The following is a 27,503-nucleotide window of genomic DNA, read 5'->3' as shown; positions in this document are numbered from 1 at the left end:
GACAGCTGATTTTTATTGAGACTCCAATTCTGAACCTGCATTTGCCATCCTAACAGCCATTAGAAAGTATGGAGGTAATTCAGAAAAATTAAAACAAGAACTACCACAGAAACCCAAAAGCCTGCAGCTAAGTATATGTACATAAAGGAGATGACTAGATGTTAAAAAGACATCTATCTGTAACCCCCATGTTCACTGTGGCTCTTTATCTAATCGCCAGCACACAAAACGGGCCTGAAAGATACATGGGATTTTTAAAAAGTGGTGTATATGCACAATAGGACACTAATAAGCCTTGAAAATGACAGAAATTCTGTTCTTCACAACACTTGAGTATCCTTGGATGACATTATATAAAACAAGTGAGATACAGAAAGACAAATACTGCCAGGCGTGATGACATGCACCTTTAATTCCAGTCTACAAGTGAGTTCTAGGCTAGCCAAAGTTACGTAAAGAGGCCCTGTCTCAAAAACCAAGATCCAAAGGACAAATCTCGAATGACCTCATATGCAGAAGCTGAGAAAGTTGAGGTCATAGATGCAGAAAGTAGACGGGGCAGAGATAACTGCGGGAGATGTTGGTCAGGGGAAAGAAAATCATATTCACCCAAGAAGAATAAACAACAGAGCTAGAGCATGGTGGTGATGCGTACCGGAAAACTCTTAGGAGAGTACACTTTAAGGGTTCTCACCACAAGAAGGCTCGTGAAGACCTCAGTGCAGCCATGTCACGGTGCACACACATCAATACTTCCAAACATCATCTTGCACAGAATTTTGTCACTTAGAACAAGGAAATGCCAAGGAAGATGCAGCTCCAGAAAGAGCAGCATGGGAGAAGAGAAAGAGCCACATGCCCTGGATTTGTCAGACTGTTAGCTACAGTCAGCTCCTCTGTTCCTGGGACCACAGCCAATCCCACTGTTTCTTCCTCAAGAGAGAAGAAGTTAATGCTGGAATATCATCTACCTCATCTGCCTGTGACTCTTGTTTCCAGACCATTTTATCTAATAATTGCACCTTCACCTGGCTGGCTTCATGGCTTGGGGGAGGCAGGAGCCATACCTTAGTCAACAGGGTCCTCTTATGTCAGAGGGGGAAAGCAGTGTCTCTTTGGCAGGTGCTGGGACTCAAAGAGACCATGCAGTTAATTGCTGTCCACTGTGACTGGACACTGTAACTGTCCACTGTGACTGGACACTGTAACTGGCCACTGTGACTGGACACTGTGATTGGACACTGTAACTGGCCACTGATTGACCACTGTGACTGACCACTGTGACTGGATACTGTAACTGGACATTGTGATTGGATGCTGTAACTGGACACTGTGACTAGACACTGTGACTGGCCTCAGGCCCGTGCACAATAAATGGTATCTGCTACCATCTTCAATGTATGCATATGTGTGTCTTCTTCAGCATGGGCTGCCTAACAAAATATTGCAGACTGGCTTAATAAAAACTTACTTGTCAGGATTCAAGAGGACAGAAGGATGCCAACATAGTTTGGTTCTTGTGAGAGCTCAATTTCTGGGTGGCAAATGGCCAGCTTCTTGTGTGTGTGACTCTGCATGGTGAAGGGGGTGAGATTTCTCTGGCGTCTCTTCACACAAGGGCACTGATCTCTTTCTGGGGGCCCCGCCCTCATGATCTCACATTAACTAATTGCCTCACAAAGCACTTGCTCCCATACTGGAGGTAAGGACTTCAGTGCCTGCATTTGGAGAGGTACAAATATTCAGCAAACGGTATGCTTCTCTGGGATTCTCCTGGGCTTTTTCTGTATCTCTTGAAAATCCTGAGTTATTACAACCTTACATAGCTGAACCTGGAGGAGACAGATTGGAACAATGGCAACACTGTATTTCAAATGTCAGCTTGGGGTGAGGGGCTGTATCCAGTCTTTTCATTACCTTCCCTGCTTTTCTTTCCCCTGCAAACCCTCATGAGGGCTGATTCCTGTAATTTGACCAGTGGGAAGCAGCGGGGGATGGTAGAGGGCTTGAGGCAGAGGAATTTTCCTGCCTTGCTCCTTTTATGCTCTAGCTCCTCGTCAGGGAGTGATGCCATCCTTCCTGTGATGCCAACCAGCTCCGGCAGGGGACCTAACTTGGCGCCACTACTGAGCACCACCCCTACCCACTTTCCTTCAGGCCACAGTCTTTTACATCCCCCTACAGTTAAGAGTTTCTGTCCTCACTCTCCTGGGGTCCCTGGGCCCTGCCAGGTCACTGTAAAGAGTCCCTTCATGAGAAAGACTTCTGCTGAGCCAGCTGAGGGGTTTTCCACTTTTTTGCTGGGCCCCTGGGTGACAGATGTAATTATAATACGTTTCAATATTTTCCCCCATGCAGCCTACTTCGCCCTGTCCATCCTGCTCTTAGTTTAATAAAATGCCTTCTTTCGTTAAAAAGTGAAATCCTGGAGCAGTTCCAGCTGGCACATGTGGTTTTCGAAAGGTCATGCTGATGACTGCCTTAAGGGAAATAGTCATTTTTCAGTATTGTGTGGGAGCGAGATTGAGGCGTCCAGGAACTGAGCTGCAGTCCTTGTTCCTGGTTTGATGCTATAGGAAAGAACGGTAAGTTAGAAAGACGGTAACTCAGCATCGGGGGCAGGGGTTGGCAGAGGCTAGCTGTGGGAAACTTCACCTGCCTCTTCTGCTCCCAAGACAAAGTACTTATTACCTGTCCAGAGAGCCCAATGGAAGGGGCCAGTGTCAGGTGTATAGTCTCATGGCCCCAAGCCCAAATCTTGGAAGTAAAAGAAAAGTATCCCTGCAGCGTTCGTTTTTAAATTCCTTCTCTAGATCATGACAGAAAAATGCAGGGTCCCTTGAAGGTAGAAGGACCCCCCAAGAATGGGAGGACTTGGCCCCAGGTACCCAGAACAAGCAGGGCCACGCAGTGCAGAAGCAGCAGCCTGCAGAGTCTCATATCCTTAGTGGGGATCAAACACTGCACTTTATCTCAGCCTGGCGCCATTAAAACAATCCATTAAATTCCCTGGGCTCGTCAAGAACTATTTTTACAGTGATGATTTCCCTAACACAAAAGTAATACACATTTTGTTGTTGATTGCGATGTGTGTAGAACTGGCCTGGATCTTTCCATGTAGTCAAGACTGGCCTCCAAATCATATTCCTCTTGCCTCCCTTTTCCAAGTTCTGTTATTATAGCTTTTAAAAAACTACATGTTTAAATCTTTTGTTATCACATTGATTTGTGTGTGTGTGTGTGTGTGTGTGTGTGTGTGTGTGTATGTGTGTGTGTCAGAGGACAAATGTGGGAGTTGGTTCTCTCCTTCCACCATGTCAAACTCAGGGATTAAACTTAAATTTGACAGGCTCGGCTTTGAGTGCTTTACCTGCTGAACCATCTTGCCAGCCCATAAGCAACACATGTTTATATATTGGTAATAAACAGGAAATAGGGACCAAGCCCAGGAGTAATGTGAATGATCTTAACATATTTACTTCTTGCTATTTATGACATACATAAATATATAAACTCACTTAATAATGAGAACAGTTATTTCATCTTAACTGATGATGTCTGTCAGCATGCTCTTCTTGAAATAATGAATAATGAGCACTGTTGGGTGTCAACAAGTGTATCTCAGCTGCAGACCAGTAAATGAATGTTTTGGGTACTCATGTAATCTGTTTAACCAAAGCCCTTTTATTGCCCATATCTCCCACTACACCCAAAGCACTTCTACAGACATCCGTATAGCAAATCTTTACACCTCATCGACCATTACTCCATACCGATTCCCAAAGGGTGATTACTGCTCTAAACGCAGTGGAACCTGGAAGAGTGGAGTCCAAAAATGAAGCAGAATAAAGTCTCACGCAATAGCGAACTTTATTCAGAGCATCAGACAATTTATACTCTGAGGATTAAGAAGTGTCACCTGAGTAAAGTTCTCCTGAGTTCAAGCTGTATATAATCACAAGGATAAACCCCATGTGGCAAACACATATTTTTCCATGGAGACATATAAACAAATAACAATGGCCAGTGGCGGTGAATAATCTGAATTAAGCTCGCTGCTATCCGCCACACCTAAAGAAACGGACGTCACGGGATTCTTGTTCTTGGAGTTTTCTCACGAGCACTCAGAATTCTCCCCACAACACTCCATTCTTGGACTGTGTTCCAACAGAAAGGGAAGGGCATGCACAAACTTCCAATACATTTCACCTGATCACTTTCTGGCAGCTAGTGTAGTTCTCCTAGCATCTGCAGTATTTGCTAGTAGCAAAATCATTCCTGGAGTTGATTTTTTAATGTTTTTATTCATACTCTTTACTCTTTTAAGGCGAGACTATATCTTGATATTTATAGAAGTTTTTGTGTTTACAGGGAAATTAACTTTTGTGATGTACATTGCAAGCACTTTTTTCTGTTATTTGTAGTGGTGATTTTCCTTAAATTTGGGATGGCGGGGGGGGGGGGGGGGAATGAATGTGATGCCAAGCAGCAGAAAGCCCAAATTTACTGTTTGAAAGGAGGGGACCTGTTATCTCACATAATTATATCTAAAGGAGAGGCCAAGCTAGGACTGATCACACAGTTGGCAATGCGAAGGCTCACAGCCCTGCCCTCTCTTGGCATCTCCTGATTCCCAGATTAGAGGCAATGAAAAGCTGCTATAGTGTTAGCCATCACACCTGTGACCCAGGAAGAGCGACAAGACAGCACCAGACACTGGCTTATATCCTGCAGCCAGAACTGAACAATCCAAACACAAAGGGGAAGTAACTAAAGGAGAAGTAAGATTAAAGGCACAAGTTCTATCTGCCAGAGAGAGCTTTTCAGATTTTTATATAGCCAAATTAGTGTATATTTATTTATTTATTTATTTGAGCTCATGCTTAGAAAGTTCCCAGTTCAAGGGTGTGTTTCCCAGTAGATACACATCTGTATTTTCTTCCCTTTACTTAATAGTTTCCTTGTCCTATGAGATACAAATCAATTGTCCCCTAGATAATTAGACAACTGCCCAATACACTGCTTTGAAGTACTCTGCGTTCCTTGCTGTCAAGTGCTCCTGAATCCTTTTGGTTACTTCTTGTTTCAATGCAGTTTGTTATGTGCCAGTTGCCCACAAAAATGTTGAAATGACCATGACCGAGAGAGAGAGAGAGAGAGAGAGAGAGAGAGAGAGAGAGAGAGAGAGAGAGAGAGAGAGAGAGAGAGAGACTTTCCAGCTTCAAAGGCAGCCTTATTAACATTGCTACCAAAGGTGAAAAGGATGGTCCATTGCATGAAGTGCAGACTGCACTCCACTGTGCATCCGTATTGCCAGACCCACCTATCACATGGTCCATCCTAGTGCAGTGCTCCAGATAGATCGAGCAGGGTGCACAGTGCCAAATAAAGACCTAGAAGAGCTGACTCTGGGAGTGGAATTCCCAAAGGACTACCGCATTTTTCAGACCATAAGATGCACTTTCCCCCAAAAAGAGTGGCGGGTGGGGGGCGGTTAGGGTGCGCTTTATGGTCCAATTGCTATTTTTCCTGTTTTTCTTGTTGTACTGCTCAAACAACTGGGTGTGTCTTATGCTCAGGTGCGTCTGATAGTCCGAAAAATACAGTAGGTGGTGGGTGGAGCAGAGGCATCCAAACTAGCCACAAGTAATATGAGAAATGAGTGCCAACCATTGAATGGCCTTGTGAAGACCTTGGCTTCCAGAAGATGTGTGATGGGGGAAGGTGGAAGCAGGTGGCATGAGTGAGTATGTTAGCTGCCCTGGACCTACTCTGGGTGTGGGTATGCAAGGGTGCAATCACATCAAATAATTTAAATGAGGAAGGGCTTGTCTCCCCAATCTAGCAAAGATTCCATGAGGGTTAGAGGGATTCCTGGAGAAGACTGACAGCAAGTTTGGAAGCGAGAGGAGGCAGATCTGAGCAGGAACCAGCACAGGATGCCTGCAGAAGCACTAGGAGAGAGACGAGCAGACAGACCTGCAGGACAGAAAGGCATAGCTAAGACATTACAGATCGAATGGATCCCCAAAGCACATAGTTGCCCCTGGGTGGGGTTGCTGGGTTACAGGTGACCGACTTTGGGTCTGCTGCTGGTTTGGATCAGTTCGCTTTGTCCAGGGCAAGTGTGTCACAGGTCAGGAGACTTAAAGACCACTGTAACTGGGGCTGCCTCTGGTTGTCTTTCTCAGAAGCTGAGGGTGTGGTTGGACCTCTCCATGGTGCTTTGCTCCCATCACAGCACAACACCCAGTGAATTCAGGAGAGGTACTAGGTAGAAGGTACTCCCAAAGCATGATGGGCCCTGGGGCTACATTGGGAATGAGAGGAACCGAAGCACAATATTGCCCAGATTTGAAACGATCAGCTACAGGATCCAAGGTCATTCTCACTACCATAATCCTGCAACTCTGGCAGACGCAGCCAAATAAGGCTCAACACACGGCACGGCTTGAAATAGGGCATCTAATTCTACTGTGCGTCAGTCTATTTTGGCTTCTCAACACCACTATTTAGAACATGCTTTGGGGACTGCATTTTTCTTCTTAATTGATTGGAATGAAGCACATTATTTTGCCTGAGTATCCCCTTATAAAACTTCCTCTTCTCTCAGGATCTGAATAGCTCTAAACTAAAGGCTCAATGACCTGATATGAGAGAGAGTATTTTTGTCTTAAGTTAGGAGGACAGTTTCTTGCTCCTTCATGACATCTAGCCTTTGCTATTCTCACTACCTTTTTTGGCCCATAAAAATTGCAGAATGGAGACATAGCTGAATTTTATATGTGAAAGGAGCTATGGGGGGTGGGCGGTGAGCTCTCTCTCTTTTCAGTAGGAGAGACATCCATCATGAAGTTCAAGGGCTTCAAACAATTCTAGCCACCAGTTAGTTTTATATTTTCTGGGACCACACACAAGGATACATGAAGCCATGGGATGTCCCTGAACAAAGGATTTTATGGTCACATGACAGAATTGTGCCTTCCTGTGACCTCCTCCTGAAGATGCCAGAGACACCGTGGGCAAGAAGTCCATTAGGTTTTGTTTGTCAAAGTTATTTAATCATGACATATTCTGAGGTGTAGGGGGAGGTGGCTGAGTGTGTGCGTTTCCAGGTAACACCTGACAGCTTCAGGAAATGGAATGCCCAAAAAGACATTTGGAGACTGTTGTCAGCTTTGTGATTCTCCCGCGCCTCCCCCACCCCCACCCCCTGCTGCCAAATTATAGAGGAAGAAAATAGAGCCCATAGCGAGAGACATGGAGGTAGGCTGACCCCTGCCACTGGCAAGGCTCAGGGATTTGACCTTGGATTCCCAACAACCAGTCTGGGTTTTTTTCTGTCACCTTGAAAGAGTCACTGTTCGTGGAGCTGACTCTGAGGTAGCCCCTCGCACATCATTTTCACTGTCTGGAACTTAAGGTTGCATTTATTTATAGTGCACTCAGCAATGAGTCCATCAAATGCTTCAAAGGTTTTAAAAAGGGCATTGGGCCCTGCACAATTGACCTAAATAAAACACCAGTGTCTAGCTGGCATGTAATTTACTGTAGTCTGAAATATTCTATCAGGCTGTGTCATCATATTCTCAGAGGGTATCATTCCACTATCAAGAGTAAATCAAAGGTACGCAAATGCAGTAAAGCTTTACAAAACTGTGAGCACACAGCCCCGTGGGAGGTAACTGTAGACACTTCTCTGGTCATGCAGAGAGGACTAGTGGGTGAGCCAAAATTACAAAACAAACAACAAACAAGCAAAATCCCACCCATCCAAAGGCTACATTATGTGCCCCCCACCCAAATAATAAAAATTCAAGTAGTTTGAGAAGAGACATTTTAAAGGTGTTTTCTCTAAATTCCAAAGGCACTTAGAATCTGTGCAAACATTAGCGGGTCCTTAACTCGACATTTGCTGCTGAGACTCTGGTATGGACACTGTGGAATCTTTCATGTGTGTCTGTGTGTGTGTGTGTGTGTGTGTGTGTGTGTGTGTGTGTAGATAGATAGATAGATAGATAGATAATGAATACAGTTGAGGTAAGGGAGATAGTGATTTACTCCCTACAGTCCCTGGGTGTCTCCCCATCCCCTGAAGCCTCCACTCCTACAAGGCTGATCTAGCCTTCATCCTGACCGCAGTCAACATGAACTTCCTGTGTGGCTTCCCTTGGGGCCTTGGACCCAGTGTCAGCATCTGTTTGCCTCTGTCCCCATTCTCTAAGACTGATAACTGGATTTTGGAACCCAGCTCTCTTTGTGGTTTATGTCTTGCAATTATCAGTTACCATCTCCAGCTCATCGGCTCTGCCTAGGGTTGGGACCTGACACCCATGAATGAATGGGACACTAGTGTTCCTGCTTGGTGCTCCTCTCTCCCTTGCACTGACATCCATGACACTATGTTATCTATTTAGAAATCCTACTTCATCTCACAAGAGCACTTTTGGCTGACAGCCTCTATTGCTATGACACCTAGCATAAGCTTTATTCCCCCCCAAGATAAGCCTATTTGCTGATAGGTGTTTAACCCAGGTCCCTATTGTCACACCTACTTCTAGGAACCAGCCTCTTTTGCCTGCTCCTTCTGCATTCGGAGCCCATGCAGCCCAGGCTTGGTACATACACCCCACCCCCATCTCCTGTTTCCACATCCTCGCCTCAGAGTTGAAGCACCTAATATTCTGTAAGCAAATATCAACAATAAAAGCAGTGGTGTGCTAAGGAAATCCTACTACTTAGAAAGTTAAAGCCTGGCTCTACGAGGTCCAACAGGCAACGCACTGGGTTTCCACACTTCACCAGAGTAAACCCAGAACCTAGCACCATACAAGATGCTCAGTAAACACATGCTGAGAGTAGAAAAAGTGACGTCAATGGTAACATTAGTATTTTGCCAAGAAAGATTTTACTGGCTTGTGTGGTTGTTTTGTCACACACTAGAGCGAAGCTGGCTTTGCTTTGTTTTGTTTTGACACAAGGTCTTATGTAATTCAAGCTAGCTTTGAAATCACTATGTAGCCAAAGATGACCTTGAACTCCTGATCCTTCTGTCTCTACATCCTAAGTGCTAAGATTCCAGGTATCTTATGTAGTTTATGATCTTTACTATATCATGTTAGGACATGATAATTAATATAAATAAAATATGCATAATAACCATTTAATGATAAAGTGGTTGATATTGTAATTTTTTTCAATATGTGTCTGTGTGTGTGTGTGTGTGTGTGTGTGTGTGACCACACCAGAGCTTACCCTGGGGACCAATGAGTTTATCACAGCGCTTACTAACAAAATAGGGGGAAAGCGGCTATGGCACATGCATAGATGACCTTGCAATAAGCACACTGGAAGGTTTGTACCCAGTAAGGATGATGGCTTCCCCAGGGCTGCACATATGGAAACCCCTCCCCTCATCCTTCCCCATCTATATCTTCTATCCTCTCCCCCAGGACCACATGTAATTAGGGCGGAATTATTTACAACTGGTTGGGAGGGGTGCCTGGATACTCAGGTGAGGATCCTGGGACTGCTCCTTGACCCCTCCTTCTGTGAGGGAATGCAAACAGTCCATGGCCCAGCTGCGATGATCTCTTGCTTGGAAGATAATCCTATACCAGTCCTCACAAGAGAAAGGAAGGCAGCTTAGGGAAGCAATACGTATTGCTCTTTTGCAGGAAAATAGCTAGTGAGTTACGAAATATAACAGTTATGTCAGGAGGGTTCTGGGGTGATCATTAAGAGGAACAATTCAACTGAGCTCTTAGAAAGAGCCCGGAAAGACGAACTCTGTGGGTGAGAGAGTGGGGGAAGGAAGACTCCGAAATGGCAACTTCCATTTACTGTGAGGAAGACGGACATATTAGTCAACCTGGGGCAGTAGCAGAATGGGATTCTGAAAGATAAGTAACAAGATCCTAGAAGTGAGAAATGAGCCCCCAGCTTCAGCTCACTTCAGGGGAAGCATGGCTGTGCTTACCGGTGATATTGCCTTGAATTGATTGGCGTAGCGCACTGCAAGGGAGACACAGCCCTGGGGAGCTGGCACAGACACTGGAAAGAATCCAAAAAGCCTGACTGGGGGACGGCCAGCACCACGTGGGCTTTCTCCTCATGACCTCATGCTCCCTCCTCCTTGCTTTCCAAGAACGTTGTCACCAGGATCCGGTTTGATGAGCTATCCTGAACATTCCTATTTAAATAGGAAAAAAAAAAAACATGTCTTTTAAACAAGGCAGTATGTTTTTAAAGTACACATCTTCTTTATTTTCCCTCTCTCTAAATTAATGCATATCCCTTTGTATAATATTTTCCAACGTTATATAAATACATTAACATTGCTTGGTGTTTTACTTACAGATAGGAAGCTCATTTCCCCTTTCTCTCACAGGAAACTCTGTTAGTGACTCAAAGCCAGCAGGTCTTTCACTATTTGTGGCCTTAATTAGACAATAACTGAGAGCCCTCTGCCCTAGAGTTGCAATAACTACTTCATGTCAAACAGCAGTAAGACTGACGTGGCCAATACATGAGCCTTACTGGATTTTAAAACTAATTCCACCTCAGACTTTAAACACAGAATAACTAAAACTCCAAGTATATATCTTAAAAGTTGATGAGAGAGAATATGGGGAGCCCATTGGTGTATGAAAACAGCTAGAGCGAAGGCTTCCAAAATCCTGGGAACAATGCTGCCTATAGGCTTCTTGCTGTCTAAATTTGAAATGGAATCTACAGAGGCCAAAGAGTTTGAAATAAGAATGTGGTCAGATTCACTGCTAATGTGGTCTTTTTGCTGACTCGATCAAACACCAAAATAGCAACAATGTCTGTGTTGGACAGACTGGCTTTCCCAGCACCCTCCTCCTGCAGGACATCTCACTACATGTTTCTAAAAGGAAATCCTGCATCCACTGAAATGGCACTAGTGCTAGCTTTGCGGGAAACACCAAACACCCTGTGCTGCTCTCATCGCTGCATCCCCCTCAAGGAAACGCTGTCTTGCTATGGAGAGGGAAAGCCTGCTGTCTGACTGGAGAGTGCTCTGCAGCTTGCAAATCGCCTATGTGGAGCTTGCCTCTTGTTTTCCCACAGGGACAAGTCAAAGTGGAATGTTGAAATTCCTAAAGCAGCAGGCTGGAATGGTTCCAGGGTTGAGAGCCCTCGCTGCTCTTCCAGAAACATGCTTGGCTCCAGCATCCATGTGAGGTGTCTCACAACTACCTGTAACTCCAGCTCCAAGGGGTCCCACACCCTCCTCGGGCATCATGCACACACACACACACATAGCATATGCTGACATATACAGCAAATGAAAACCAAAATAAATTTCAAAGATTCATAAAGCCAGCCCACCCACACCGGCTTGCACAGGAAGTTCCTGACTGTGAGTGCTGTGGACACAGAAGACCTTGTACACCACTATCTTTAAGAAATGTTTCCTTTCAGGGTTCTCACTGGGATGCTTGGAATGCAGTCCCAGTCACAGAGCCAGGCATTCCTGTCCTTGATCTGGAAAGGCTTCAGAGGCTCTGGAAAGCAATCACACAGTCAGCCACTGCACCGCTGCCATTACAAAACCAGACAGAGGCCACATAGGGTTTGAAGGAGCTCGTACAATGAGACAGGCTCTGGAGCACGGGACTCTGCAAATTCTTATATTTAAACATAGTCTCCCTTCAAGTCCTCATGGCTGTGCAGCCGGGCGTGGTGGCACACACCCTTAATCCCACCACTTGGGAGGCAGAGGCAGGTGGATCGCTGTGAGTTCGAAGCCAGCCTGGTCTACAAAGTGAGTTTAGGGCAGCCAAGGCTACACAGAGAAACCCTGCCTCAAAAAACCAAAACCAAAACAACAACAAAACTGTCTGTGCTCTAGGTGGGACACAGCAAGGAAAGAGATCCTAAAAGGCTCTCCGTTTGTAGACACGCAAGTTGTTAGGCTGTTACTGGCTCAGAAGCTCTGGGATAGGCCCAGCAGTCTGAGAGTGCCAAGCCCTTCCAGGTGAGGCCAGTGATTCTGCCCAGGTGAAGAGCACCTGTTCATTGAGCAAGGCAGACCCTGCTTCGAAAGGCCAGGCTGTGACCCTCAACAGCCGTGTGCACTTGAGTGGGTTAGTCTTTGTGGGTTTAGAGAGCACTAGATGAAATCAAGCGTTTGGGGCATGAAGTGAAGTGCTGTAGTTGGTTAGACAGCTTCCCAGAGCCACAACAAAACACCTGGGATAACTGACGTAGAAAGACACAGTTTTGGAAGCTCCTGTCACGATCAGATTACACCTAATCTGGCCCGCCCATGCAAATGAGCTCAGTGCACACCTATGGGCAAGCTGAGAACAAACCACTCAAGTCAAAGCTGGATTTGTTGGGCACACCTCTCAATGACATAAGGGCTCCGTACTAGGCCCCACAGTTCAAAGGTTCTGCTGGCTCTAAATAGTTATCACCTGATGGGCTCCCAGGGATTCGAAAGGGCATATAGGAAGTACTTGGACCATAGTGGCGTGGTCACAATTATATAAGACGGGAAAGGAAAAGTGTAACTCAAGTCATTGAACACGTTAGCATAGCATTTGCCCACTTTAAGGGGCCACCCCAGACGCTAGAACTTGGCTTCTAGGGAACCCAAAGGCCAAACACACTCTATGTGATCCTATCGGCACAGAAACAGCAGTGGTCCTCAACTCAGCCAAGCATCAGAATTCTCACGCTGTCCTAGACTTCCAGAGATAAAATTTTCTGTGGGGAAAAATTGAGCAACTGTAACTTGTAATAGGTTAATGCTAAAGAAACTACTAGAATCAATGGTGAACATTTAGAATCAATTAGAACATGTATTATCTGCACCAGACACTATGTTCACTCCAACACACACACACACACACACACACACACACACCCCTTCATTCAGTCTCCACAGAAATCCTATAAAGTACTGTTTCCATATTTAACGATGGAGGGGAATGAGGTAATGAGAGGCTCTATGACACCAAGTCCACGCAGATGAGAAGTGCTTTAAGACCTAAATGCAGCTCTGAGCTAATAGACGCATTGAACTGCTGCGAAAACCAATGCTTTCATTGACTCACTCATCTGAGGCGCATTTACTATACATGACCAGGTAATACGCCGAGAGCTGGAGAATTGAAAATGAGGCTAGATCCCCATCTCCACCTTCAAGAAGCCTATGCCCTAGAGTGATCAGAAAAGGACAGCGGCAAATGCGTTCATTTTAAAAGATGCTGTCATGTGTCTCCTGTCTCCCTTTGAGAAGCTGAAACCGTTTGCTACTTCCCACTAGCCTCCTTCTCTCAATGGCCTCTTACTCCCAGAGTCCTCCCAGGCCTGCCTGCAGGCTGCTAAGTCACCCAGCAACCCCAGGGCCACCTTGGAGCCAGTATTAACAAGGCCTGAGAGAGAAGACCTCTGTGTGCTGCTGTCAGCCAGTCAGTTAGCTGGGCCAGCGCGCCCACTGCAGGCGGGCAGGTCACACCTCAGGAACGGCTTGTACTTCAGAGCTGGTAGCCTGATTCTCCTGCAGGATTAGCCACGTCACTTAATCCTGAAGTAACAACAATCCTGAAATTTCTCAGAAAGAAACGGGGAAAATATCGAGGCTTGCTTTTTAGATCGGGGCATGGTAGCGCGGACACAATCCTTAGATAGAGGGCAAGGTTGAGCGCCAGGATCCAAGACAGGCTGAGACTGGGCTCCCGGATCCATTTGCGACCCCTCACTGCCTCCTAGAGTCAGAACTGAGTATTCTTTCAAGTAGATAAAATACTAAAGTCCAACAAATCATCATCACCTTGCAAGAAAGCGAGAGATCCTCCCAGGGAGGACGTCTTGTAGGCTCTGGGCTAGCGACGCAGAGAGCAACCCCTTTCAGGTTTCTCTCGCAGCAAGTGGTAGAAGTAATCCGGACCCGTTTTCAGGTTGCACAGGGGAGGCAGCTGCGGAACCTTTCTTTTCTCTCCTTTGCGCTTCCACTCGGGCGTCTTTGGTAACGGACACGGTAGAGGAGACTTTAAACATGGAGAGCACAGGTTCAGGCCCTGGGGAGCCTTCTGCATTAGAAGCTCGAGGGTCGACGGACGATCGCCTTTTCCTGGTTAAAGGTATGGTTGCTCTGCGCTGGAATGGCCATTACTTTTTGAGATCCCATATCTTGGACTTTGCTCCGAACTCAGCCAGTAGGGCCCGTATGTCACTCACTCACCGGTGAAGTCTCCTTGGCAGGGGCAGGCAGATCCTGCCGTCTAGTCTCCAGTTCACGCAGTATCTACCCATCCTCTCTATAGCGTTGTCTCGTGCCCTGCCCTTTTCTGATAGCCACTCTCTTCTTCCGTGGAAAAACTTCGCTCCTGTCCTAGAGGACAGCGGGAAGGGAAAACACACCCATACTCAGCCAGGAGAACCGTGCTCTGACGTGTCTCCAAAACCAGAGGGTCGTGAGGTCATGCAGGTTTCTCAGTCCCATTTCCCAAGAGCCGCGTAGCCATGATATTTCAATTTTTGAGTGTAATCTTAAAAGTATCTAAGACTGACTTGTGCGCATCTTTTTATTTAAACTTTAGTTTTAATCCCTTTTCCCATTTCTTGGCAGGTGGAATTTTCCTTGGTTCTGCAGCAGCAGCAGGAATGCTAGCCGGATTTGTTACGACATTGTCATTAGCTAAAAAGAAAAGCCCTGAATGGTTTAATAAGGTTTGTGACTCTGAAATCCATCCATACCATTGCTACTGTTTTGTTTTTAACAAGGACAGCTTTTTGCATAGGAAAAAAAATAGTAACCTTTCCCATTGTTTTAAAAAATATACCCAGAAAACCTCATGGATTTAAGTATACTAGTTGTCAGTCTTGATCTTTTTCATGTGCTTTCTTTTTTTCTTTTCTTTCTTTCTTTATTTTTTTTAACAGTATTCTGCCCACATGTGTGCCTGCCCACCACAAGAACGTACCAGATCTCATCACAGGTGCTTGTGAGTCACTATTTGGTTGCTGGGAACTGAACTCGAGACCTTTGGAAGAGCAGACTGTGCTCTTAGCCTCTGAGCCATCTCTCCAGCCCCCCCCCCCGTGCTTTCTTAAAATTAACAAAACAAAACTTTAGAAACTCGTTTATTATTGCTTTCCCTACCACATGAATAAGTAATTTATTATAACTAGAGACCCTGCTTAGAAAGAAAAACAATGTCGCTTAAACTGTTGGTGCTGTCTAGTTCATAGACATTAAAATGTTAACATTCTTTAGAATTAGTGAATTACTATATTAGTATTATTTATTGTTGTTGTTGTTATTATTATTATTATTTTGCTGCAGAGGTTATTATTATTATTATTATTATTATTATTATTATTATTATTATTATTATTATTTCGCTGCAGAGGCCAGACCTTCAGTCTCAGTGTCTGCCACATAATAGGTATTCAGAAAACACTAGATGACTGACTATAACCCACTCAAGATAGAAGACCTTTATTCTGTTGGCAAGCTTATACATTTGCTGTCTGACGTCATGTACCTACTTTCCCTGGTTGGTGGGGAATTTTCTTGATGTTTATTTATAGTTGCTTATAGTGTTCGATCTCTTCCCCTCCCATCCTTACAGCTGATTTATTCTTCATCACTTCAGCAAATGTTTACTGAGGATCTCGTATGTTTCAGGCTCGCTATGAGTAAGGTGAAAGGAGTACAAAAACAAACAGCGTGCCTGTCCCTCAGGAACTTAAATGTCTGTTGTGGAGACACAATTAGATATTCACACAAATAACTAATTAGTTTGATGTGTGCTGTGGAAGAATATTATGTGGGAAATCATAAACCAATTGAATTTTCTTTCCACTTATCTGTAATAATCATACTTAATGGCAAGAGACTATATCTAAAATGCTTTTCAATTTTCTCACAATACCCTAAAGACCTATGGAGCTACTAAGGTCACTTCTGTGGCTCTTGTGGGCCATTTTCTCCCTATATTATGCAGTATCTTTAGAGAAGAAATTTAATTTGTGGCAGATGTCATTAAGACCTAACCAAGCCGGACGTGGTGGCGCATGCCTTTAATTCCAGCACTCAGGAGGCAGAGGCAGGTGGATCACTGTGAGTTCGAGGCCAGCCTGGTCTACAAAGTGAGTACAGGACAGCCAAGGCTACACAGAGAAACCCTATCTCAAAACAAAAACAACAACAACAAAAACTAACCAATATCGGTGCTTTAACAGTCAAGTTTGGTTTGATATCCAAGCCACAGGTGTAATTTTTATTAACCCTGGGTCGGGGGTCTGTTTAAGAATCTGATGAGAGCAAGGGATTATCCTGTTTCCATATATTGACAATATAGGATGCTTTGTTTTATTCTGGGACAGGATCATAGCATATACCATTTATGGTCTAAGACAGTTATAAACTGTGGTCCACAGAATCTTGATGGTCTTTAGGACAACTATTTCCCTATTCACGTTCAGAGACATGCACTGACTGTACAGAGCAATGGATGGTAAAACTGCTAAATACCTTGGCATAATCATGGCAGCTGTGGCATAAAACCATCCTTACAGTCTTAGTGTACTTCATTGTAATGTGCCAGTAGTTTAAAAAAAAAATTAAAAGGAAACAGTATTAGGTAAATGCCATTGTGTAAAGCAGTATTAACTTTACTCAATAATGATACTTGGGTATGCCTGTTTTTTAAACTTCATATGAAAAGGTGGGAAGTGTGCGTGTAGCGCCTCTGCTTGAGAGTGAGGTAAGATTTTTCTCCAGAAAAAGCAACCACCCTACCAGCTGAAGCAGCGTGTTTTTCCCATGGAGCGTCTTCTTTGTGAAGGAACAACTCATAGGACTGTCAGTCTCTCACAAGTGCGGCATTTAGCAGACAGTTCCTTAAAAACACAGAGTGAGACCTGGGGAGAGGGCTCACAGGTTAAGAGCACTGACTGCTCCTCCAGAGGTCCCAAGTTCAATTCCCAGCTCACAACCACCTATAATGTGATCTGATGCCCTCTTCTGGCATGCAGGTAAAGAACTGTATGCATATAAATAAATCTGGTTTTAAAAATGAAAATAAAATCTTTCTAAAATGATGCCTGGCACAAAAAATGTTTAAAAAAAAAAACACAAAGTGAGATGGCTCTTGAGGAAAGCAGTTGTCAACCGTTGTTGCCAGGGATAGTATGCTTTGAAGGGAGAACAGTTAAGACTCATGACTACCATCATGAACATGACAGCATCTCAATTCTTAACAGCTTTGCTGTTATGATTTCAGCGGTGTTTTTAAAATACTGTTTAACACATGAGATCGAGAGCTGTATAATTTAGTAAACCATTTCTGAATAGTTACTTCACGGAATAGTGTCCATTCAAAGGGCAAAGCTGATGGGTGAATTTGAATGTTACACATGGCAGAAATTTTCATTACTAGGACTCTGTGTGGCAATCAACCTTTAGAGGGCTTTTTTTGTTTGGTGCTAATACGAAGAAGAAAAGCTAATAAAAAATACTTCTTTTTTTAAAGCATATATTGGTGTGAGACAAGAGTTCTTATTCCTACACTTCAGCTGTCAATGAAAAATATAGAAAATATTTACAGCAGATTGACTACAGCTATGAAAAGCCACCTTTTAGGCTGTACATTTAAGAGATTAACAAAAGCATAAAACATCCATCCTCTATATTTTTTTGGCTTGGAAAGATAAGTTATCTTAATATAAAAGTGAGTTTACAACAAAATGTAGTGGATTTGGTATTTTTAAATGAATAAAGTGTAAATTTCTTAGTTTTAATTTCTATTACATTAAACATTGATAAGCCCCACATAATTGAACATCTTTGGGACCCATGTGTCAGGGAACTTGAGAACCACCATGCAGGTGGCTAAAATGTTACTAAGTTTGCCCCACATGGGGAAATGTTGAAATTAGCACATCCCCCCCTTACCAGATCTCACCTGAGAGCATGCAGTTAACTGAGCACCCGTTCAAAAAGCTGCTTAGGCAGTGTGCTTCCATCATCACCTGGAGGACCTCTCACATCCCCCATACTAAACCCAGACAGCTGAAGGCTGCCGTTGTTAGCTACCCTTCCAAAGGCCTCACTCATGTCACATACACAGCCCACAAAGGCACCAAACAGGGACACAAAGGCACATGTAGATTAGGCTGTCTGTCCAACATGGCACCCCACCCCCGACCCCACCCCTGCGCCATAAATGATGTCACTTCTAGCAGTACTTTTATTTAAATAAGCTGTGCTTCTAGCCTGAGAACAGGCTCAAACTGCAATCCAAAAGGACTTTCAAACGACCAACCTTTCATCTGAGAACCGCCTATGCTTTTTCTACTTCAGGGGACAGTCATTCCTTAGTGCTGAATTCTGTAATTGCTGAGTCTTATGCTTGAAGCTGAAAGCTGAAAAGTACTGAATGAACATATACTTTTCTTTGTAATCCCTTGAATAAAGAGAAAGGGGGAAATGCAGATTGCAAACTGAAGTCAAAAACAGTATTCCCTCGAGTTTCTTTGGTCTGCACACACACACTGCAATGAGATCCAGAGGGGGCCTGGGACAGACACAGGTGTGTCTCTGTGTTTTATAAGAGCTAGGATTAGAATCTAGACCTGGTATGTGAGGCAGGCATTATGCAAAGCAACCATGCTAACCCCAAGCTATATCTCCATCCGTCCAAGATTTTTTTTAAAAAATCTGGTACTGTTTACACACTGGCTTTATAACATGGCTATGAGACAAATGAAGTGACGTGTGAACAGAATATGCATGCTATGTGTGTCTTTGGTTAGGGTACTTGAAATGCAGAATTGATGTGTATATATACACAAAGCTTAATTACTAAGACAAGTCAGTGCCCTGCTTACCTTAGTATGATGGCATGGCAGAACTTCACATAACTGAGTTATTCTAAAACCCTTTTGTGAGTGGACAAGTAGAACAAAAAGGGCAGGTTACCGCACATCTTTCTGACACAGCTTTAACTTCTAATAAGTAAAAAAACATTTTAAATTATAAATATAAATATATATAATATGTATATAATATATAAGTATATAATACGTGTATAAGTATAGAATATATATTACAAAAGTTACTTTGGTAATACAACTATATAGAAATATTGGTCAGCTTGGTATGTAGGGGAAATGACTAGATTGAATATTCTCTCTCTCTCTCTCTGAATCCTCTTGTGTGTACCTGGCTGGGGCATTATGTGTAGGGTCCAGATGCTGACACTGGCTGGCCTCCTCAATCTCTACTTTATTTTCTGAGACATGGTCTTTCTCCAATCCTGGAGCTCACAGATTTGGACAGACTGGTGGCCAGCAAGCCCCACGGACCTCCCTGACCCATCCTCCATGTCGTCATTGTGTCAGGCCCATGGTGCTGTGCCTGGCTTTTTCTGTGAGGGCTGCAGATCCAAGCTTAGCCTCATGCTTGTGCTGCAGTGCTTTATGCACAGAGCCATCTCTCCACCCCCAGATTGAATTCTCCCTAAAATCCCATTTGATGTTTATGGAAAATGAATCCTAGGATTACACTGAAAAAAGTTAAGGATGTGAAACTACACATTTGACCTTTGACATGACAGTTTGCTATTGGTGCTTCCTACTTAGGTGGATGAGAGGTCAGTTCTTGTTACCCACTTTCTCAGGCTCTGGTGAATACCAGGAGGACTATCCATGTCCTCAAGTATTACAAACACAGAATAGAAAGTTCACTACCTGTTGATTTTGGAAATACTGAATAAAATAAGTACAGTGTAATTTGTTCAGTTCAACTTCCAAATATGGAAGCCTTAATTTTAATTTAAAAGGGGGGGGGTTCAATGAAGGGAAATGTCGCTTTTAAAACGTGTATGTACACCCATGCACATGTGCACACACACGACTTGTGTGTATGGCTATATCTAATGTCTTATAAAACAACATTATTTTTGGCAAGTTAAGTCTTTTCTGCAAAACGTCAGCCAATATTATTTTGAACAGAGTGTATGAAAATCATTTGATATTTTCTCCCAGAAGAAAAAACATGTCATTAGACTTTTAAAAACTCACAGAGAGGTCAATTTTTTTTTTTTTTTTAGAGAGGTCAATCTTGACCATCGAGCTTCTAAAGTTCATGTTTAGAAATTTGGAGCCAGCACTGTGCTCACCTCACAAGTTAAATGCCTGATAGCACACACATGCATCTGTTCTTATCTGAGATTCTGTTGTGAATATCTCGAGTTATTTTCACATGATTATCTTTTTTATTTGATTTGGCAAAACAAAAGTGGGTTTGTGTAGACTTTGAAGAGTGAGTGCGCGCACAAAAAATGTCTGTTCTTTACAGAGGGAAATGGCTACTTCATCTGCTTCTAAAATAAAATTGATACCAGAGCATACGAGCTGATCCTAACAAAACAATATTGGTTGATGATCCTGCTTCTGAATGGGGATTGAGGCCAGATAAAGTCAGGATGCTAGTGGAGGCTGCAGAAACCGTGGCCATGTGGGACAGGAGTCAAAACCTAGAATAGATGTGCTTACAATAGGAAGCAGCTAAAGAAAGATGCTGTCAGTCTGGTTAGATATTTACCAGAAGTGTCGGTCAGCAACACTGAGTACCCAGCATCTGGTCTTGATGGCCCGTGGTCCTGCAGGCTAGCAGACAGATGCTGCGGCCCAGGCACAGCGCCTGTGGTCACACAGCACACGGGCACAGGAAAGGCCTGCACCGAGAAGCTTATTAAGCAGTATACAGACAGTTGCTCTAAAAAAGAGAAGAACTTTAGTAAACTGAAATAATCTTTCCAGGTGGAAGACAGAATGTTTTAAACCCATTACCCCTGATTAGCTAGTTCCTCAAATGCTGTTTTAATGAAAATGCTCGTGAATCTTGATGGTATGCTTTAGGTTTTTCTGGAAGGAAAACAACCACAGAGCCCACATACTCATCAGTCAGAGGGCTCACGCACTCACAGAGGTGGCAAAGCTACTGTGTGACTTTGGGTCGGGTCGGCCTGTCAAGGCCAGCTTGGTTACACATGGAGTACGGAGTATTTTACCCACCATGCTTTCTGTGTTCGTTCCAGGGCACCATGGCCACGGCCGCCTTGCCAGAGAGTGGCTCTTCCCTTGCCCTGCGAGCCCTGGGCTGGGGTTCTCTTTATGCCTGGTGTGGGGTCGGTGTGATCAGCTTTGCCGTCTGGAAAGCTTTAGGAGTTCACAGTGTAAGTACCTAGCCTTGTGGTTGACACCTGGCTGTGACGTTGTGTTGTCTCAAGTCCCTGTCTTCAGGGTTGTGTATAATTTGGCCTCTGTCTTCTGAAGTCATGACACAGAATATGCCCGAATTCTTCCCAGTGTGTAGGCAGCTTCTCATCACTCGTAACGTGTAAATGTAAGCTGTTCAAATATAATCAGTGACTGATTCAGAGCTAATGCTCATTCTGTATAAATTGGTATTTTTTAATAAAATTATTGATTTGGAACTACTTTCTATATTGTTTGACATCCATATACATAAACATACTTTTAAATAAAGCATTTTAATTAATTACTTAAATTATTAGGGTGTTGTATACATGTTTCAGAGAAAAGTTCTAAGCACCTGTGTGTATATGAAATGGATTCCCTGAACTAAAAATTATGCACTTTTAATAATCATTGAGAAGCAGTGTGGAGCAGGCTGCACTGGCCGGGAGTAGACAGTGCTTTGCAGAGGCGGCATCGGTGGCATGGATGAAAAGAGCTTTCTCATAAGCAAAGTCAGCATGGGGTTCTTGTGGGCGAGGGAGTGTGAAGTCCAGGCTTGTCTCCAGGCACTGGACTGAGCACCTGGAAGATGGATGAGGACAGGAGCAGGTGTCAGGTGAAATCAGGGGCTCCGTGTGGGACTTGTGAGCTTGAGCCGTCTGTTAAGCACATTGTCCTAGTCACTGTTTGATTGCTGTGAAGAGACACCATGACCAACCTGACCGAGGCACCTCTCAGAAAGGAAAGCACGTAAGTGTACTCACTGAAAGCATGACGTGCCTCCCTTCTCACCTCTGCTCTTTACCCCACTGTCACTGTTGCCTGCTCAGCATTTCTCACAGCAGACTGGGGACTCCTCAGAAAAGTCAGAAGACCTGTGACTGGAGGGCTGTTGATGACTGTTGCTATTTGCCCATTTCTCCAGACATTTAGACATGGCCGACCAGAGGATGCTAATATGGGGAGCTGGTGAGCCTAAGTCGCTTGCCTGAGCTCACAGAGCTTTCTGTCAGCGAGCCGAGCTTGGGACTCAGCTCTGAATATTTAGGAGCTAGGTTTTCCAGTTTTACTTCCGGTAGCTAAGATGGGAAATAGGTAGGGGAGAGGGGAGGGAGAGCTGGATTTGATTGGCCCGATCCACATGGTTTTTGGTGGCTCCCCAAGCTTTCCTAGATCGATGTCAGTCTTACAAGACTGGCCTTTTTCTCCTCACAGAAGAGGAGACACCGTAAGCAATCGTCTGAAGCAGGAAAATGCTTAGGATATAGGGGCACGTGAACAAAAGATGAGTAGCAGTTATCTGATAACTGTAAGAAAGAATGTTGACAGAAATATGTGAACAAATTAATAAGCTATGGATAAATATTTACTTTCTTAGAAATAATACTATAGTGTTAGTATTCCTTTTTTAAAAACTACACAGATGTTTATACTCGTACCACCCAAATGCACCCAACCTATATGTAAGGTTTTATTTTATTATTTGTACCAAAAATAAAGCACAGCCGCCTAGGAGCTCAGGAGACTGCTCTGACTGGCTGAGGTCTGTTTGGGCACACTTCTGCCATTGGCACTTTCTGCATTAGCTACTGGATGCTGACAGCCTGTGTCCCCCGTACTTAGTGCTGTAGGTCATCAGCAGTACTCTGTGATCAGAAGGGTCATGATAGGTAAGGCCCCACTGCTGAGGACAACATCTGCCTAACTCACCGAACATGGAGAAATAGAGCTGGTTCCTGCACAGAGCCTTCATCCCTATGTTCCAGCATCTTTGGTACAGAAAAATACTCCACATGCTACCAACAGAGAAATGTAAACATCAAGTCAGCCACAAACCCTTTGATCTACAATGCAAATCTGCCTGCAAAACATGCTAGAGCAGTGGTGGCACAAAGCTTGTGTGAGTGACCAGCTCATGTCTGATTTTCCGTCAGGCCCTCTCCATGAGACGGAACTCATACTTGGTACTGCTAGAGTGACAAGAACCTGAGACTGAGTGCCCCAGGGACCTAGAGTAAAACCAAATACTAAAATCAAAACAATGTAGCAATAATATGACACTCTGCTGTACTCACAGGTCAGTGCCTTGTTCAGCCAGCATCAGAGAAGCTTCCTTCTGCATCAGATAGAAACCCACAATCAGACATTATGCAGAAATAGAGACTGAGGAACACTCAGCCCTAAATGGGATGTCTCCATCAGATCACGCCCCCGCACGCCCCCCCCACTCCCACCCCAGAGCTCAGGAACTCAGTGGAAAGAAAGGAGGCAGTAAGAGCCAGAGGCATGGAGCACACCAAGGAAACAAGGCCCTCTAAAACTGTGATCCACACAAAAACTGCAGCAGCATGCACAGGACCTGCACAGCTCTGCAGCCGGTGGGGCCCTAGAACTGAAGGAAGTGGGCACACACCCCCATCCCCAACCCTCAAACTGTCTCCAGCCGATAATACTTGCAAAGGAAATTTTACTTTCCTCCAAAGGAGTCTTACCAGGAAACAAACTACTCTTAAGGGTAGACTGTATGCCTAGCAACAGATGGCCGACAGAAAACAAACTCCACAGCATCCATGAAAGTTCTTTATCTCACAGTGTCATGTCAGGGCTTTTCCATATAGACATACACGCACATTCATACATACATACATGCATACATACATACATACATAATTTTTAAAATTTTTATTTCTTGTATGTTTTTTCTTATCTCTTTTTACCCTACTAGTACTTTGCACATAGATTATAGCTTCCAGTTTACTGTTTTTATGAGACACCTGAGTGCAGTTGAGTGGGTCTCTGTTTCCTGTGTGCTCTCTTAGGCTCTTTTTCTTCTGTTTTGTCCGACTTAGATGTAATAGTTTTGTTTTAGCTTATCATGTTTTACTTTATGACTATCCCTTAGAATCCTGTTTGTTTTCTAATGAGAGACAGTGGAGCTGCCCAGAGCTGAGTCTGTGCTGACACAGAGCCCTGCTCCAAGCTCCTAGACAGAAAGGACAGTGGGAAGGAACTGGGAGGTGCAGTGGGAAGGAAATCGTAATCAGGATATATTATGTGAGGAAAAGGTCTTTTCAATAAGAGGGAAAAAATACGAGTCATAATAAGAAATTAATCTAAATTTTCATAAACCAATAAAAGTAGGTTATTATACTCCTGAGGACTTGGCTTTATGGGCCAGACTGTGCTATTTTAGTTTCTAGAACATGAACGACTTTGTTTTATGACACCAATAAGAGGATTATTACCTAAGTAAAATATTTGAGGGAGAAAAAAATATTTTCTAGTTAGCGTTACTGAATGTGAGAATATTGGACTCTTTGACATTGCATCTTAACAATCCTACTAGAAAGAGAACGCAAACACCCGCCCGCCCACCTCAGAGGCCTGCGGGCCTGCGGGCCATCTGTTCCGCAAAGATGCCCTCAGAAGACTAAACCCTCTGACACCTCTCCAGGGGCGGGAGTGCTTGCTAACCTAAGGATTTACTCCTCCAGAACTCATCTGTGGGGCTACCCCGAGCTGCCTCTGTGCAGACACAAGGCTCCCCTAGCAAAGGGCACAACCCTGCCCCAGGCTCCTAGAAGACAGTGTGAGCGGATCCCTGCGCTGACAGTTTGAAAGCCGGAGGCTGACCCGAGACTGGTAGTGAACTTGGATCTCTGTGTCTGGCCTCATTTGAAAAATGCTGTTTTTCTATAGCTCAAGGTGGTGGGCTCAGTAGATGAGCAGACTGGCCCGTGCCCTGCACCCAGTATGTCGGCAAGGTGGCCAGTCCCACAATCAACTTCACATAGTCCCAGGAAGTACCCTGAGTTGTGCTCTGCTCTAAATCCAGTTGCTCTTGTCTGCCATCGTGTGGCTGACTGAGCAGTGTGCCTGAAGAGCTTACGTTTGCTGTTTCACAGCTACCCCTGCTGGCCTGAGAGGCAACATGTTTAAATTGCTCAAACCAAAACTTCAGTGTTTACCCATAGTTACTATGAAATTTCACTGCACGGTGAACACATAGAATATGTCAAGTGAAAAAGTACATTTGTATTATATATAGTAGTGTGGCACTGAAGCAGAGATTCACAAAAGGACAGCTGCTGGAAGCTTTGGTATTAGCCTTGCTCAAGGCTAAGGTGAGGCCTTTAGAAACCGGTCCAGGTTCAGCATGCATCCACTGCAACACCTTGGCCGGTACTGAGCCAGCACATCCAGCTTGATTGGTCTATGCGAATTCACTGATCATTATGAATTATGGTTGAGTTGTGGTAGTTTATCATTTGAGTATGGTTGAAGCAGTATTTCATCTCTGCATCTTTACTGCGGGGGGGGGGTGGGAGGGGAGGGTTGCTGTACATATGATTCCAGGAGAAAGCCTTTCAGCCTAGGTGAGTATACAGTGGGACAGTGGGATTAGATGTCACCAGGCTGGTGGCTTAGCAAACAGTTGAGAGAAATGTGATATTAAGCAGTGGTTTCCTGTTTATGGAAGAAAGCAAAATTCTCTTTAGTTAATGGCATGTTACTCATGCAGTGAGTGACTGGGTAACTTTGTCACTAGTGCCCTTTTATTACTTGCTAGGTATTAATTCGTGGATGAAGGATTTCTGAAGAGGTTTAGCTTCTTCGTAGCTAGACTACTCTGTCTCTCTTTCCCCCTCTCAGAAAGTGCCATGTTAGCTATCCCACTATTTCTTGGTTGTGCTTATGAATACAGAAGGGAGTGTGCAGTGCTCCGCCTGTGGTCTGTGCTGGGTGTTCTCACCTCAGCAGCCCGGCAGTCACCACATTCGCCATTACTGAATGGGAGACTATGTGGGATCTTATATTGCATCTTATGTCATACAGAAAGGAGAATGCAGATGCCCCTACCCATCCACAGGTCTCAGGCTCACCGCCTCTGCTCTCTAAGCTGCCCAGCTTCTCTTGTGCCTTGTACAGACTAGTCATGATGCCTGGGGAAGGATTTATCATTTATAGCTATTGCCTTTAAAGGAGCTAAAACACCAATCATAATAAAACCCAGGGATGAAAATGTCCTCTGTCATGGCAAATTACTTTAAATTATCTAGAGATTTAATTTTAAATTAATGAATAAATGGAGATTTAACTTTATTAATTTTTTTTTAAACTACTGGATAAGGAGGGATATGTCTTTAAGTACTGAGTCAGTCAGCTACCTGATACGGTAACCGAGAACCTGAGGTCATGAGTGTCCTCTGGGAAAGATTACTCAGCCCATGGTTTGGAAGTCACAGTCTAGGACTGAGTGGCCCCATTGTTTCCTGCTCCTGGTGGAGAGATGGAGCTTAGTGGCGGGCATGTAAGGTGGATAGAACTGCTCAGGTCACCAGCTAAGGAAGAGCCAGGAAGGCTTGGACAGTCCTCGTCCCAGCCCAGTGCTCCTCCTTCCCAGTGCACCTCCTGGACCCCCCCCTTCCCCAAGGCCCTCTTCCCATAGTTCCCAGCGTCTATTAGCAGCACTCTGAGGCCAAGTCTTCAACATGTGGATCTCTGAGGAACCTTCAAAATCCAAATTATGGATGGCTGCATGGATGTGTTTAAAATAGAATGTGTAGAACTTGTTTCTTTAAAAAGATACTTCATTATTTTCTTCAGCTAACCACTACAAAGGCGCCCAGATGGAACTCCCCTGAGTTGTGATCTCCAACCAAAGTGGGGCTTCCTTTCAGACCCATTCTTTCTGCCTGAGGGCACACCCACAGCATCCAGTGGAAGCTCTCCGACTTGGATGGTCCCCCCCCCCAGCAGTCATGGGGCCATCTTCACCCGATAGACTGCATAAATCTTCATCACATAATGACTGTGTGGTGCTCCACTACATAATCTACGTAAGCAGCCCTGCACTGGGGCCAGCCTGTCACTATTAAATATTATAATGAACCTGTTAAGCCATACATCTTACTGCTCTTTCCTTGATTAAGAAAATCGTCATAAGGACAGAAGATGTTAATGTGGAAGCAAGGGGTGTTTAAAATGTTTCTGATGTGTGTTGCTAAGGGGCTGTGTAGAAAAGGAGGGAAGGTTAGGGTGCACATGTTTCCTAGCTCCCTGGCCATTGGAGGCTTCTGCTTCTCTGTAATGTTTGCCAGTGTGCTAGATGTTAAACTGGGTGTCTCTGGCTGTGAAGGTTCACTTGGAGACAGTTGAGTCTGGAATCTTGCAAAGTTCCCCCATGTCCTGTCCTGTTTGCTTTTTCTGATGGTTGTTGCTACTCTCCCAAAAGTCCAGCCTCCTTCTCTTTA

The 27,503-nt window shown here is 44.3% G+C and overlaps 1 protein-coding gene across 1 annotated transcript in view; it reads left to right on the top strand.

Moving 5' to 3' along the window:
- Nucleotides 1-13,963: 13,963 nt before the first annotated feature.
- Tmem242 (transmembrane protein 242) overlaps nucleotides 13,964-27,503 on the top strand; it is a 29,543-nt gene continuing 16,003 nt past the window's right edge. Inside the window, exons 1-3 of the mRNA XM_051164666.1 lie at nucleotides 13,964-14,117; nucleotides 14,606-14,706; nucleotides 21,087-21,224. Coding sequence (XP_051020623.1) covers nucleotides 14,033-14,117; nucleotides 14,606-14,706; nucleotides 21,087-21,224 — 324 coding nt within the window. The 5' untranslated portion in view covers nucleotides 13,964-14,032. The remainder of the gene's footprint in view (nucleotides 14,118-14,605; nucleotides 14,707-21,086; nucleotides 21,225-27,503) is intronic.

The sequence above is a fragment of the Acomys russatus genome, chromosome 21, assembly GCF_903995435.1.
Source record: "Acomys russatus chromosome 21, mAcoRus1.1, whole genome shotgun sequence".
Taxonomy (NCBI): Eukaryota; Metazoa; Chordata; class Mammalia; order Rodentia; family Muridae; genus Acomys; species Acomys russatus.
Note: the sequence above shows the minus strand (reverse complement) of the source record. Positions and strands in the feature narration are given on the sequence as shown.